Source organism: Sorex fumeus, unplaced genomic scaffold (assembly GCF_029834395.1).
Source record: "Sorex fumeus unplaced genomic scaffold, SorFum_2.1 ptg000010l, whole genome shotgun sequence".
NCBI classification, from domain to species: domain Eukaryota; kingdom Metazoa; phylum Chordata; class Mammalia; order Eulipotyphla; family Soricidae; genus Sorex; species Sorex fumeus.
Window position 1 is genome coordinate 24,678,724 of NW_026606067.1, and position 15,222 is coordinate 24,693,945.

The following is a 15,222-nucleotide window of genomic DNA, read 5'->3' on the forward strand; positions in this document are numbered from 1 at the left end:
GGCTGTTCCAGGTCCTGTGCACAGAGCCCCGCACCTACAACCCAAAATCTGCTTCAGCCAGCAGTGCCCTCTACGTCCTTGAGACTGCCTGTGTCTCGATCAGAGAGAAAGGACCAAAGGACAGGGCTGACGCAACTGTGGGGAGGACAGGGGTGAGTCCCTTGTTTTGCAGACAAGGTTTGAGCCCCACCCACCACCTATGCTCCCTGTGATGCTTGAGCAGAGCTGGGAGTCAGCCCTGAGCACTGCTTGTTGGGGCCCATCCACCCCACTAGACTTCCTGTTCTCCTGGGAACTGCAGCCCCCAAACCTTGCCCTCTCCTCTCAGAACTCGATCCAGGTTCCTGCCTCCTCCAGGACATATGATCAGGGCCAGTAGGCAGACTGGGGTGCACCCCCGCCTGCAGCAAGCCTGGGATGCCTGACCTACCCACTTGGGTTGGCTGACCTGCTCCTGTGGTGATGGGTTGATCTGCGGAGGGAGGCGCCAAGCCCCAAGTCCATGAGGGGTGGGCCTGGAGCGATAGCACAGTGGGTAGGGCGTTTGCCTTGCACGCGGCCAACGCAGGTTCGATTCCCAGCATCCCAAATGGTCCCCTGATCACCGCCAGGAGTAATTCCTGAGTGCAGAGCCAGGAGTAACGCCTGTGCGTCACCAGGTGTGACCCAAAAAGGAAAAAAAAAAAAGGCGAAAAAAAAGTCCATGCGGGGTTAGGTGCCGGCAGAACCTGGATTATATCCTCCCCTGTGGATGAGCAGCTCTGGCCTGTGTGGAAATGCTCCATGCAGGAATGTGGACCCGCCCTGGGTCACATACCACCTTGTGTCCCAGCAAACTTCCCTGTGCCCCCTGCGGCCCGGCCCAGGAGCGGGTTAATGATCCAGAGGCTGTTTGCCAGCCTGGGGCCGCTGCCCCCTCCCGCATCTTTCACTTTTCTCAAGAACCACTGACTCACGCCATGATCCTCACGGCAGCCCCAGAACCTGTTTGCAGGGGCCGGGGGTGGTCTCTGTGCTGCGCCTGCCTGGTGTCACCTGCTCAGGTGGACTCCACCCACTGCGGAGGCCTCACCACTAGGCTCAGCCCTCACCAGACCTGGTTCCTGCAGCCTGAAAGGATGGGGGTCCGCAGGCTAGAAGGACGAGAACTCCCCCACAGGCCAGAAGGACAGGGACCCCTACAGGCTGGATGGCTTCTCAAAGCCCCTCAGTCAGTTCCTGAAGGCCCCATTGCAGGAAGCAGTCAGGCTGCTGCCCAGGGAAGTTTGACACTGCGGAGGGAGTCAGTGTTGGACACTGCCTGAAATGCCTTGAACTTGTCAATACGGTGCCTCTGTAAAATAATTGATTTAAAAAATAATTCAAGCTGATAAAAGTCTAATGGGGGGTCAGAAAGGTAGCACAGAGAGAGGTTAAGGTGCTCTCCTTACAGGCAGGCAACCCCAGTTTCATCCCTGGAACCACACAGGGTTCCCCGCCCCAGCCAGGAGTCACCTCTGAGCACTGCCAGGTGTGACCCAGGCCCCCAGGAATCTGACGAGCAGCAGGAGGACAGGGCTCTAGGAAGTGACCCAACATTCCAGAGCACTTGAGTCTACACAGAAGCTCCCCGGGAGATCCTGGCTCAGGGGACATCGGAACTCAAGTCAGCAGCATCAAGAGCAGGTGCTCTCGAGGCCTCTGAATCCAGTAAGTCCTGTGCTTGTCTCTGCTCAGAGCCGGGGTGTAGGCACTGCCTTGCCACCACAACAGACCCGTGGGGGCCAGGTCCCCTTCTCCAGTCCCTTCTGGGGTCACGAGGGTGAGTGTGACTTGAGAGATAGGTCTGTGGGCTTCTTAGAAGCAGAAAGCAAAGTCATCTGGGGAAGCAGAGCAGGCAGGGGGCTTCTCCCGCGGCTGATCCAGGTTTGGCCCCCAGCACTCCCTGCAGTTCCCCCAGCACCGCCAAGAATGACCCCTCAGTGCAGAGCCAGGGTAAGCCCCGAGCACCACCTGGTGGGGCCCCATAACAAAGAGTGAGGCCTCTTGGAGGAGTCGCTTCAGAGTGACCCAGTGAGCATGCTAACAGCTCAGAGGTGGGAATGTGGGCGCTGCCCCCTCTCCCCCGACCCCGGACTCTCTAGCCACTGGCTTCCCAGAGAATCCTGCCCCCGCGGATATTTTTCTCCTGTTTCATCGAACACGGACCTGACTGGCTTTTCTCACGGCTGCTTGAGTGTTTCCAGTCGGCCGTGTTCCCAGCCCCATGTACCACTCATGATGGAGATCTGGGCGCTTTCCAGGGCGCTGCGAGGAAGCCTTCGGCCAGCACCATCTCTGAGGACCTGCAGGCTTCTTTGGGGTCGTGCACCCAAGCCCTAGCCTCTGAAAACTCTGAAGGCTGCCTAGAGCTGCTATACCCCTCACCCGTGCTGGGGGTCTAAGCAGGGGTCTAGGAGAGAACACCAGGGTTAGGGCGCTCACCTGGCATGTCACCAATCCCAGTTCCATTCCTGGCCTCCCCGAGGGTCCCCCGACCAACCCAAGAGGGTTCCCTGAGCACAGCGAAGCATGGAAGAGGTGCAGGGAGGCAGGGGACTTGCCCCGCTTGGTCCCCAGCACAGATCTGGCTCTGAATTTCACGGTCAGGAGAAGCTGCTGGACCGTCCTGGGGTCTCGGCTGAGATCCACAGAGGTGACATCACAGAGGCCACTGTGAGGTGACCGCGGGCTGACCTGAGGCTGCCCAGAGCATGAGGCATGCCACTGCACGGATCTGGATCTTTATTTCAACTGCAGGGAGGGCGGCTGGAGGTGACTGGGGCTGTCTGGGGAGACACAGGAACTCAGGGCCCTTCTGCAGTTCCCCGCACTGGGCACTACGCCTGAGCTTCCAAGGCCACTGTCTCTGTGACGCTGGGGGCCACGCCGGCGGCCAGCTCGGTCTCCTCTGGCACGTCCTCCGGGGCCTCGAGGATCGCCTCCATGCCCCCCGCCTCTGCCGCGGGCGTGGCCAGCAGCTCCCCAGTCCGGGAGCGCGGGGCAGTGAGGCTCCGCAGGAAGGTGCCGATGCGGCCCAGCTGCCTGCTGGTGGCCCCCGCGGTGCTGGTGGCCAGGCTCCGGCTGGACTTGTGAGCCACCCTGGCCTCCTTGGCGATGGGCGCGTGGCTGATGCCTTTGTGCACGACTCCCCACTTGTTGCTTCCGGGGTTGCCGCGGCCTCGCTCCTTCTTGTCCTTTCGGGAGCCCCAGCGGCCGGTCAGTGAGTGGCTGCCCTCCAGCTTCCAGGAGGCCGGGTCCTTGCCCGCCTTGCGACGCTTCTCAGACACCCGGCGCTGGTGCCTGCTGCCCTGTGGGCCCCTGTCCTTGTCCCCCCGCTCCCGCCGCCCATTCCTGCTGCCAAGGGCCGCCTGACCTGCATCCTCCGCTCCCTCTCCCTGGGGCAGGGGTGAGAACAGGGAATCTTCGCCAGACTCTTCTGTGTCATCTGGTCTGTCCTCTGCAGCCCGGTCGCCAGGTTCTGGCCCTGCCGTGGCCAGCCCCAAGCTCTTGAGGGACACATCTCCTGTCCCTGTGAAGGTGGTTTTGTGTCCCCCTCGGCCTTTGATGGTGCCGCAGGGGGTGGTCATGCTGAGCCGGTCCAGGTCGTCCAAGGCCATGGCTGTTGTGTCCTCTGACAGGGAGCCCTCCCCGGACTCTTGGTCCAGCTCCACGGGCATCGGGCCAGGAGTAGTTCCCTGGGGCCCCCTCATGGCTTGCTCGGGGTCTTGCTGGGTCCCCTCCCCACCGAAAAAGCCTGTGGAGATGGCGCCTGCCACACCAGAGACGCACTGGAGGCTCCGGATGCTCACCTGGTCCTGGGCCCGGCAGGCCCGGCGGGCAGCCAGCCCCGGGCTCTGGCATCCGTCCCCTTCCAGCAGGGGGACGCTGTCCTGGTCCCTGGCCGGGATGGCGTAAGTGCTGCTGGTACAGTCCATGGGTGGCCGTAGCAGGTGGACGAGCTTCTCCCAGTAGGTGAAAAGGTCGTTTGGCGCCTGCAGCGGGGGGCTCAGCTGCAGGTAGCAGGAGCGGCCGGTGGCGAACTTGAGCCGCAGCTGCTGCCTCTCACCATCGTGGACGGAGATGCGCACGAACCGGAGCGGTAGGAGCCGCGTCAGCTCCAGGGCCTTGACGGCGCGCCGGGCCTTGCCCTTGTGCTGGCCGCTGCGGTCTTCCTCGCCCCCGGTGGCAGGGCGGGCCAGCAGCATGACGTCGGGCAGTGGGAGGAGGGGGCTGGTGCAGGCGATGGCCACGGTGACCATGCGCACCCGGTTGTGCACGTCAATGACCTCCCCCCGCTTGGTGATCTGGATGAAGTCGCTCTCGAAGATGGGGGCGTACTTGAAGAGGTCGTACTCGCCCTGGTGAAGCTGCCGCTGCAACTTGCCCATGGCGGTGCAGAACAAGCCGCCGACGGCCGCGCTCTGGGCCGTGTAGTACGGTAACAGGCTCATGCTCGCCTGCAGGCGGCCAGGGCTCCCGCGTGGCCCCAGGGACGCTGCACCTGCACCCCGCCCCGAGGAGAGTGACCCCTGCGGGCAGCGCCGCCTCCCGGCGGTGGGGGCGGCACGGAGGGGGCCGGCAGGGGGAGTGGTGGCCCCAGACTGATCTTTCCGAAAGCGGAGAGATGAGGGGGATTAGGTACCTCCCCACCTCTGCCCTGGCCGCTGTCCCCCAGACCGGCTGTCAGCAGCAATCTCGCAGGAGAAGCGAGCTTGCTCTCTCGGCCGCTCCCTGCACACCTCTATTTATTCCCTGGGGCCTTTGTGACCTGTCCTGCCACAGCCCCCTTTGTCTCACCCCAGCGCCCCCACCCTGGGGAGGGCTGGCCTGCCAGAGACTCGGGTGGAGACCCCCTGCACAGTGCCGCAGAGCCACGAGGTGAGACGGCCACCACACCCCCAACGCCAGCCCAGAGGTCCCAACAGGCAAGGTCCTCCTTCAAACTGAAAAGCCTGCTGGGACTCGTGGCCGTGTCTCCAGGGGCAGGTGGGGGTGGGGGTCCTCCTGGCCATAGGTGGCATTCGCAGGACAGTGGTGGCAGGGGCGGTCCAGTGGACCCTGTGGCCCTTGCTGGGACCCTCTGGCAACTATGGGCCTGCATCAAGCTCGACCAAGCTCGGGACACCCGGGGCTGGGGGCCACATTAGAAGGGGGCAGAGCTGCGTGGGCTCTTAGGGACAGGGCCGCCCAGGGGCTGGCAGGATGACCTTCTCAGGGCTCCCTCCCCACTCTCCTATGCGATCACTCAGGCTGTCAGTGGGTTCAGTTCCCCCTCCTCTCCCAGCACAATGGAGACAGAGAAGTGGCTCTGAAGTGGCCCCTCCTGAGACAAGGTATTTGGGGTCCATGGAAGCCGCAGGGTGGGACTGGGCTCAGAGCCCGCCATGGGTCCCGAGCCCCCCGCAGAGCTCAGAGAAAGAGCCCAGCGCCTTCACTCTTAGCGGCCAGCTCGGAGCCTGCTTGAGATTTGTTCACTGAGGACATCGCTGCCATCCACAGAAGAGGGGTCCAGGGTGGGGTCTCCCTGAGGCGAACACGGACAAGCTACGGAAGCCACGAGGAGCCACGGGAAATGAGTGGAGCTAGAAGGCAGGTTGCTGAGTGGCAGCTGAACTGTGTCTGAAGGAAGGGGGGGTGAGTGCTGGTGGCCAGTGGTCCCCGGGGGGACACGCAAGCTGGAACTTCAGACAGTGGCGGTGAGAGCACTCACTGCTCTGAAGTGCCACTTAAATGCCACACATGGTCTTTTAACACACAAATACACCCCCGTGCATGGAGTCCAAACTTCAAAGCAGGTTTTAAACCAAGGCAGGGATTAGCTAGCCAGCTGCGGGTAAATGGTCGTTTCTCTGACGAAAGCATCGCAACGCAGACCAGCACAGACATGAGACGTCAGACACTCGTTCAGCTCTCTGCCATGTGCTCACGCACGTTCACGGCTTTTGGATTTGGGGCTATCCCCGCGGGCCCTGTGCAGTGCCAGCAAGGGAACCTGGTCGACTGCAGTGAGGCCAGTGCTCTGGGCTCTGCCTGCTTCTCCAGTCAGACCCTCCACCACTGTGTGCAGTGCGGCCTGTTGCTGGTCGCCACCGGGCTGCCTCCCTCCCAGCTGAGGAGGTGAGTGCTAGCCACGACCCAAGGGCCTGGGGCTGCCCCAACAGCTGGACCTGGGAAGCAGGGGGCCCGTGACCCTCAGCCCACTGGGCTGTGGGCAAGAGGGAGAGCACCGAGCGGTGCTGAGCTCCCTGTCACAGGAGGGGGCAGGGCCTCACTGGAGAGCCCCGTGCACGGAGGCTTGGAAGGAACTCCAGGGCGCACCCTGGTATACGCCTGCTGGGCCCGGAACGTGGCGTCTACAGCACATGCAGGCAAGCCTGATGCCCCCACGGTGTGGACGCCCCCCTCTGATCCCCACACCTGTCCACCCAGATGTTCTGCTCAGGGCTGAGTACACACTCTTCATACAGGAGCTTGGTCCCTGAGCTCTGTCAGGAATAATCCCTGAGCACTGAGCAGGGAGTAGCCCCAGAGCCTCACAGTGTGCAGCTCCCAAACAACGATGAAACCCACCTGGCACTCTCCTTCCCTTCCCCCTCTTGATGACGATTTTCAATCCACAGGACACGGCCACTCTGGGCCAGTCAGGCCTGAGGGGCAGCAGCCTCCACACCCACCACAGCCTGAAGCAGAACTCTAGGCCGTGCGCAGGGTCTGCGACAACCCCAGGGCCATGGGGCAGAGGGAGGCCTGAACCCCAGCGAGTTCCCGGGGCCACCCTGCAGACACTGGCCACACGGTGCTCAAGCCGTCCACGCCCAGGACCGACGGCCCCCACCCTGGGTCAGGATGGGGTCGTGGCTGGGCCCGGAGCACTAAGCCGGTGGAAAGAAGAGGGAGAGCCACGCGCAGAGCCCTTGGCACCTCCGCTCTGACATTTATTATCGCGACAAGGCAGGAATCTAAGATAAATAAGTGACATTCCTTCTCACAGGAAACCATGACGACACTACTGGGTAGGACAAAAGATTCCAAGGACCTCAACCTGTGACCATGCGTGGCCTTGGACAGAGTGACCAACAGAAGCGACGCAGTGGCCACACTGAAGTTCTGGGGTCAGCTGGCTGCCAAGGCCTTCCAGGGGGACGTTCACATCAGCTAACTCAGGGCCTTCCGGGCAACCTTGCTGCGGTGGGCCTGGACATCACAGCGGCGCCAGTGATGAGCCCAGGTCTTGCCCAGGAATGCTCCAGAGGGCCACCTGCCGGCAGAAAGATCTTCTCACTCATCCGGGTCAGTCTATGGCCAGGAGCAGAGCCGAGAGCATGCACAGGGCCATGTGGGCACGGGACAGAAGCTCGCCAGCCAGCCCTCGGCTCTGCCAAACACCGTCCTCTTTCCCTGGGCGCCTCCACGAGGTTTGGGCACTGGTGCAGGACTCCGAAGGCAGGAGCCCTGGTCTTGTAGAATCTGCTAGAAGGCGGGCAGGGCCAGCCGGGGACCATCCTGAGCGTTCAAGAGCAGCCTGGAGTCGGGCCAGAGGGGACCCGAGCGGGAGGCCCCTCGTGGCCCCGTCCCCGTGGTCCCTGGCTGCTGCGCTCTGAGCCGGACTCAGGGCAGGATCTCGTAGCTGCGGTCCAAGGCCTCCGCCCAGCTCAGCTCTGCATGGCCTCTTCCGTGAGGTGCGGCAGGAAGAGGCTGTGCTCGTCCTCGGGCGTCCGGCCCTGCTGCGCGTGCACGATGCAGGTGGGCCTGTGCAGGTTGAGCATGTACATCAGGTGCTGCTTCTCGTGCTTCAGCTCCTCGATCTGCGCCTTCAGCAACGCATTCACGCTCTCCAGCTTCTCCGACTCCTGGGAGGGGCACCGGGCCGGTGAGCACCGAGTCGGGGCCAGGGCCTGGTCCGGCAGGTCTGCCGGGTGCCCCCGTCCCATTACTCGGAGGCTTGGCCTGCAGCTCTGGACCTGGGGCCAGCCAGGCCCTGAAGTCTGGGCCCCCGAAGCAGCTGTGGCCCCAGTTCACGGGCCTGCATCTCCCGCGGGGCCCCTACACGCCCCCCTGCGCACCTCTGTGGCCAGATCAGGAAAGGCCCTTCTGAGGGCAGTGGAGGCTGGAGGGGACAGGCGGGGGACAGGTGGGGACAGCTGGGGCAGACAGTCAAGGGTAGGTGGAGACAGAAACAGACGGGGACAGACAGGGCAGGGGCTAGACAAGGATAAATGGGGGGTCAGGGCAGGGGGGGACAGGGCACGTGGGGGGCAGGGGCAGGGGCAGGTGGGGTACGCCCACCTTCTGCAGACACTCTGTCTTTTCCTTCTTCTTGTTCCGGCATTTGGCAGCTGCAATCTTGTTCCTCTCCCTCCGCCTCTTCTTCCTCTCGTCCTCTTCCGGAACCACCTGTGAAACCCAAGGACAGATGCTTAGTGGGAGATAAGTGACCCTCTTCAAACACACTGCCTGGCCGCCAACAAACATGGGTAAACTGAGGAAGGGTGAGTTCCACCAGGAACGGGGTGAGGCGGTGCTGGCAGGACCTGGCTCCCCCAGGGGTTGCTCTGGGGACGCACACAGGATGGGCAGCGGCTCTGAGGAGAGCGGCACTGGCCTGGCACGCAGGAGGCCTGAGCTCGACCCTCGGGTCTCCCCACGTGCTGCGGTGAAGCCACGCAGGGCCTGGTCACCCCGCAGCTCCAGAGGGCAGGAGCGACCCTGGGGTCTCACAGACTGGCTTCCGCATGTCTGCTCTGCCTTCAGCTGATGCCGGGTCTTGTCAAAGGTGCCCGGAGCAGATGGCCGCAGCAGATGATACCGCACATCTGGACACAGTGGCTGGTTCTGTCTGTGCCCGCTGGCAATGGTTCTTGGTGAGGAAAAGCGGGCACCCCCCTGGGCCGCCTTCTCTGCGTCACAGCCTCCAGCCCCTGCCCGTGCTCCATCTCTGAGCAACTCAGGCCCCCGCTGGGGGGTCCGCCTTGAGCCCTCTCTCCCTGCCCCCAAGGTCCAATGGGTGATCAGACGATTGAATCAGCTTTAAGGCAGGCAAGCAACCACCCTCCACCTCCTCTGCCAGCTCTGAGCCAGGGCTGAGCACGGCCTCCACAACAGTGAAAACAAAAAAGCAACACAGAAAGCAAGTCGAACCACAAGCCCTGCCAGGGACGGGCTGCTGCCACTCTAGGAAAGTAAACACATTCCACCTGGGAGGCCACTGCCACCGCTGTGCCCACCAGGGCCCATCCCGTGCCCTGACCCCTAGCCAGCACTCAGAGTCTTTACCACTGGGGGTGTTGCCTCTACCTGGTGGAAGAAAAGCTAACAGGTGGCAGGGTGGTACTGCCGTGCCTGGCAAAAAGACAACCCGAACCTCGTCCATGCCTGCTCCTACCCAGGCCACCAGCGGTCACACCTGGCCCACAGCTGGCACGTGCGTGGCCCACACCTGCACGTGACTGAGACACTTGTGGCCTGCACCTGACACAGCTGGCACATGCTTGGACTTGCCTGGCTCTCGGCCAGCTCAGGGCCCGGCATGGCACAGCACCCACCTCCTCGGCTTTGCTGAGAGACATGTCGAAGGGCCCGGCGCTGCCGGCTGTGATGGAGTTGAAGGCGGAAGACCTGCGGTGGTACATGTGCTTGTTCTGGATGGCAAACCGCAGCTCATCCCTGACGCACGGGGTCATGGCGGCAAACTGTTCGAAGCGTTCAAAGACCAGCGACGCCGGTGGGGACAGGCAGGGCACAACGGCCGTGGCACTGACTTCTGACGCAGCCACCAGGCCTGGGTTCTGGAGCATCATTTTGCTGAAAGATACCAGGGGACCCCTCCCTCTTCAGAGACAGGCACGACAGAGCCGCCACCAACACCACAGCCCAGCGGATGTTCTCAGCCCCCCGCCCCCAACTCATCCCCCAGACCCTGAAGGCACTCCAGCACTCCTCCCGGGCATTAGTGACTTGGATACCCCTTGGACACCGTGAAGTAACCCCACCTCCCGTGTCTCTCCGAATCCTGGGATCTCTGCGTCACTGGAATGTCTGAGGTGCTAGTGGACGGTGTGGGACCCCCAACAAAGAGAGTGGGGGCGGCAGCTGCCCCCTCCGAGGGGTCCTCAGCCCTGGGGTGTCAGAAGGCTGGTCCCTGAGGAGCGGAGAGCGCTGTGCGCGTTCGCACTGCCTCATTGCTTCCTCGTGCCAGAGCCTGATTCTCGGCCAGCTGGACCAGTGGGTCTAGGCAAGGGCCCCAGAGGTGGCACTGCCTGGGCCCTGCGCTGCCCAGGGCCCACCAGGGGCAGGTCTGGTACTCAGGACTGAGCCCAGGCTGGGCACTGCAGGGATCTCCTGGCCCTGAGAGGGATCCCTGCAGAGACGCACGCACTGCCACTGCGCTCCCCCAACGTGTCCACCCTGCATGGTGGCCAGCAACACTCCCCATGGGTGCGGGCCTGCGACACCGCGGACCTCACACAGGCCTCCGGCCAGGGCCAGCTCTGAGCCATTCGGGCGGGGGCGGGGGTTGGAGACCAGGAAGGCGTCAGGACCCAAGTCCCCCTCGAGTGAGATGGAAACCTCTGGTTGCCCACTGCTGGCCACCCAGGTCCAGGCCAGGCTGAGTCAGAGCTAATGCTGGGCAGGGGAGCCTGAGAAGCTGCCGGCAGGAGACGGACAGGTGCTGACCGCAAGTGAAAGCAGGCGTGAGGTAGATGCCGAGTCCCCGCATCCCTGTGTGAGGGGGAGGCTGGAGCTGCTCTGGTCTCGCCCTCGTTTGTGGATGTGACCCCATATCCCATGGTCCCAGGGCTGGGTGCACTTGGGCTGAAAACCCTCCCCCAACTCACTCAGAGTGGGGGGCTGCTGTCTGGGAATCCCCCACCCCCACCCCGCTGACTTAGTGTCAAACCAGCAGCCCCCATAAAAACTGGAGCGTGTTGCTGGTCTGGAATGTTCTGTGTGAAGCAGGGACGGGCAGGCTTGGGAAAGAAACAGGTAGTAAACATCAAAGGGACAGGTCACGGCCACTGACACTCAGGCCCCTTCTGCTGTCACTAGCCTCAGCTCCTGCTGTGGGGCTGAGGGGCTCGTGGGTAACTCATACAACAATGCAGTCAAGTAAAAACATGACATCTGATTCAGAACCGTACAGGGTGTTTTTGGCAGCCACGCCCAGGCAGCCAGTCTGGTGAAAAGGGTGTTGAAGGGGAAGTAAGAGCAGTGCTGCCCCCGGGGCCAGAGAGGTGACAGGTGGGAGGCCCAGCTGACCAGCTTGTGCTTGCCTGTGCTGACCAGCTCCACCCCCAGCACTGATGGGGCCTTGGAACCAGCCTCCTGGTCCCTGGGCGCTGACAGGAGTAAGCCTGAGCCCTTGCACACATGCCTCCCCTCCAGGAAGTTCTGCCCGGGTTGTGTGGGGGAGGGATCCCTTGCCCTGCATGGCACACGCCCCCAGCATGGGGAGGAGCCTCCCAGCACTGCGCCCGGCCGTGGGCCTAAAGCAAGAGGAGGAGGAGAAGACGGGGACTGGGAAGGAAGAGGGGATGGAGGAGCAGAGCAGAAGACTCAGCTGCTCGGGACTTTCACAGGGTCTGGCGCAGGCTGGTCCCCACGGGGAAGGAGATTAGATCCCAGACACTGGCACTCAGGAGGAGGTTGAACTTTAACTCCTCCCTCCCAGAAGGGCAGGACCTAGGTGGGTTTCTGGTGCCAAGTAGGTGGAGCCCCGTCCCCCCTCCCTGGGACTCTCAGCTCTTCTAAGAAACCCAAACCCTCCTGGCATCTTGTCCTGCCCCGACCCCTCTCCCCTATCTGAGTTCCCGGCAGCTCCCCACACGCTGCATTTTCACTTGTGATTCTCATCACAGAAGCACAGCCGAGGAAGCCTGGTGCTCAGACTTGCCTGACTCACCCTCTAGGGGCCTCCTCTCTTCTCCGCTGGACAGACCCGCAGGGCGCTGCCCACTCTTGAGGGGCGGTGGGGAAGTTCTGGCCATCCTGAAGGCAGGCTGGACAACGGGGTGTAATGTGCCCTGATCTCACCATGCCACTTTTGGGACGCTCCTAATGCCACCCTGAAGCCAGGACTCACTGCAACCCTGCTCTGCATTTTGACCGATGCCCACCAGGGATCCAGCCTCTAACACCCAAGTCCTTCCTGGATGCCCCTACCCCACCCCATATTGCTGGCACCGGCTCCTCACGCCCCTGAGCAACAGCCAGGTCTCACTGTCCCGAGGACGTGCTTCCCGCTCCTGAAGCTGCCAAGTCTGGCCCCATCCACACTGGGGGGACACAAGGGGTCCATGAAGTCAGCGCTTCATTCCGTGGTGAAGGAGCAGGTGGCCCAGGGAGTTTTGGGGGTCAGACTGGGCCAGACTGCTGGCACTTCCTGCTGCCCAGTGTGTGAGGGCAGCTGACAGGCCAGCGGCCGGGAGGAGCTGTCAGAGGTGGCCTTGCCAGGAAGAGCCGCGTGGGCAGACAGTACAGGACAATCATGAGAAGGCTGAGGGGACAGGAGACAGTGCTGGGGACCTGAGGACAGGGGGTCTGGAGTTGCACCCGCAACAACTCCCCCTTCATTCAAAGCTGGAGAGGCCAGAACCTGGAGAGAGCACAGGGGTCAGGCGCTCCCCCTGCAATTGGCTGACTCCAGTTTGATCCCTAGCACCCCATACGGTCCCCTGAGCATGGCCAAGGAGTGATCCCTGAACCCAGAGCCAGCAGTAAGCCCCCAGCACCGCCAGATGTGGCCTCCAAGTAAATCAAGTCTGGATGCCTCGCAGGTGTGGCTCCACCCACTCTGAAACAGGTGCCCCAAGAGCCGGTCCAGATTCTGTCCGGCCCCACGGAGGGTTCAGAGACTCCTTCGTAAGAAGCAAAGGGCACCTCGGGAGTGACATTAGGGAGAAGGGAGGAAGTGGGGGAGGGCACAGAGAATGACCCACCCGGGAGAGTGAAGGAGAAACAGTCCCGCGCAGCCCCCTGAGCGCCCGAACCCTCCCAGGCTATCAGCGACGGGAGGCCGGAGCCCCTCGGCCCCGCCCCTTTCTCTCCATCATCTTCTCGAGTCTCAGTTTCCCGCCGGAGCGGACCTTCGCAGCGGCCGCAGACTGCAGCCGGGTCGGGGTCGCGGCTCTGAGCCTCTGCGGCCCCGAGCACTTGCCTCGCGCCCGCCCCGCGCCCGAATCAGCCCGGGGGAGCCGCCTCTGCCCAAGAGCGGCGGGAGCAAGGGGACAGCGTGTGACCGGCCGGCCGGGGACAGGAAATCCCGGGAGTGCTGTCGCCTTCCGCCCAGGGACCGCGGCCGAGCGCACCCCGGGCCGCCCCACCTTCCCGAGCCATTCATTCCCGGGGACCGGCCCACGCCCCCTTACGGACCCCCAGCTCCGCCGGCCGTCCCCGAGGGGCTTCGCTCCCAACCCAGGGCGCGGGGCGGGCGGCGGGGACCGAGGGGGCGCGGGGCGGGCGGTGGAACCGAGAGGGCGCGGGGCGGGCGGCGGGGACCGAGGGGGCGCGAGGGGACACGGGGCGGGTGGCGGGGACCGAGGGGGCGCGGGGACCGAGGGGGCGCGGGGCGGGAGGCGGGGACCGAGGGGGCTCGAGGAGGCACGGGGCGGGAGGCGGGGACCGAGGGGGCGCGGGGCGGGAGGCGGAGACCGAGGGGACGCGGGGACCGAGGGGGCACGAGGGGACACGGGGCGGGCGGCGGGACCGAGGGGTCGCGGGGCGGGCGGCGGGGACCGAGGGGGCGCGGGGACCGAGGGGGCACGAGGGGACACGGGGCGGGCGGCGGGACCGAGGGGTCGCGGGGCGGGCGGCGGGGACCGAGGGGGCGCGGGGCGGGCGGCGGGGACCGAGAGGGCGAGGGGCGGGCGGCGGGGACCGAGGAGGAACGGAGCGGGCGGCGGGTGCTGAGGGAGCGCGGGGACCGAGGGGAGCGAGGGGACACGGGGCGGGCGGCGGGGACCGAGGGGGCGCGGGGCGGGCGGCGGGGACCGAGGGGGCGCGGGGCGGGCGGCGCGGACCGAGAGGGCGAGGGGCGGGCGGCGGGGACCGAGAGGGCGAGGGGCGGGCGGCGGGGACCGAGGAGGAACGGGGCGGGCGGCGGGTGCCGAGGGAGCGCGGGGACCGAGGGGAGCGAGGGGACACGGGGCGGGCGGCGGGACCGAGGGGGCGCGGGGCGGGCGGCCGGGACCGAGGGGGCGCGGGGCGGGCGGCGGGACCGAGGGGTCGCGGAGACCACGGGAGCGCGGGGCGGGCGGCGGGACGGAGGAGGCGCGCCGCTCCGCCACCGGGAACCCAGCGCGCGGCGAGTCAAAAGAGAAAGTTAGTTCTCGGGGACAAACTTTCCGCGGCGCGGAGGCGCGGCTGGGGCGGGACACGCGCCCAGCCCGGCTCCGGAGCCCGAGGCTGGGGGCGCCCGGCGGGGCTGGGCGCAGGCGTCGGGGGCGCGGGAGCTCCGCCCGGCTCGAGCCCCCCGCGCCGGCGGCGGCGCTCACCTGCTGGGTCCTCGCGGGGCGGCCAGGGTCCGGGGCGCGGGCGCGCTGGGGCCGGGGCGGCGGGACGGCGGCGCGGGGCGCGGGGCGCTGGGCAGCGGCGAGCGCCGGACTGCGTGCGGCTGTGGCCGGCGGCGCGTTGCATCACCTTTTATAGCCCGGGCTCTGGAGGCGCGCCCGTTCTACTCCGGGCCTGACGTCATGCTATTAATAGCTTCTCCCCAGAACCAGCCCGACACGGCGGGCCAGTGGGCGGGGGGCGGGGGCAGCGGTGATGCAAGTCGGGGCGGAGCCGGCTCCGCACGCCCCGGCACACACCCGCCCGCCCTCTCGCTCCATATCGGGCCTGGAGCCTCCCGGGCCGGCCGCCAGATGTGCTTCCCGGGCCGCGTGCCCCAGGCATGAGCCAATGGTGCCCAAGCCATCCGCATGACTGCACCGCGCCGGTATCCGTCCCCCCGCGCCGGCGATGGAGGGGCGGGTCCTGGCCGCAGCCCAGACTAGGTGAGGCTGAAACGGGCACGACCTTTCTCTAAAGTGCGTGGTCATTCGAGGCGCTTCAGGAAAACACCCACCCCACCCCCAAGCCGCCTTCTCAAGTCCGCGGGCGGGCCGGGCCCCTGGCATGAGTGGCGCACCGTTACCCGTCCGCGGGCCCGCGGGGATCCGCCGCAGAATCCGGGGCGCTGCGTCGCAGAATCCGGGCCCCTCGCGA

General features: G+C 65.3%; 2 protein-coding genes across 2 annotated transcripts; both read right to left on the bottom strand.

The window, feature by feature from the left end:
• Positions 1–2,858: 2,858 nt before the first annotated feature.
• Positions 2,859–7,020, bottom strand: GARIN4 (golgi associated RAB2 interactor family member 4). The gene is made up of 3 exons (XM_056110553.1): positions 7,011–7,020; positions 6,592–6,732; positions 2,859–4,522 (listed from the first exon to the last, which is right to left on the bottom strand). The coding sequence occupies exons 1-3, from the start codon at positions 7,018–7,020 to the stop codon at positions 2,859–2,861; spliced, it is 1,815 nt and encodes a 604-aa protein (XP_055966528.1).
• Positions 6,934–14,640, bottom strand: ATF3 (activating transcription factor 3). The gene is made up of 4 exons (XM_056110801.1): positions 14,511–14,640; positions 9,564–9,822; positions 8,308–8,415; positions 6,934–7,871 (listed from the first exon to the last, which is right to left on the bottom strand). The coding sequence occupies exons 2-4, from the start codon at positions 9,816–9,818 to the stop codon at positions 7,674–7,676; spliced, it is 561 nt and encodes a 186-aa protein (XP_055966776.1). The 5' UTR covers positions 9,819–9,822; positions 14,511–14,640; the 3' UTR covers positions 6,934–7,673.
• Between the last annotated feature and the right edge of the window lie 582 nt (positions 14,641–15,222).

Excerpts from the sequence above, each read along its gene's own strand:
- ATF3 (XM_056110801.1), bottom strand. The coding sequence starts at position 9,818 with ATGATGCTCCAGAACCCAGGCCTGGTGGCTGCGTCAGAAGTCAGTGCC. Across the intron at positions 8,416-9,563 it reads CTCTCAGCAAAGCCGAGGAG|GTGGTTCCGGAAGAGGACGA; the intron begins GTGGGTGCTGTG and ends TGGGTTTCACAG. Across the intron at positions 7,872-8,307 it reads AGACAGAGTGTCTGCAGAAG|GAGTCGGAGAAGCTGGAGAG; the intron begins GTGGGCGTACCC and ends TGCCCCTCCCAG.
- GARIN4 (XM_056110553.1), bottom strand. Across the intron at positions 4,523-6,591 it reads GAAGGGAAGGAGAGTGCCAG|GTGCAGCGTCCCTGGGGCCA; the intron begins GTGGGTTTCATC and ends GGCGGGGTGCAG.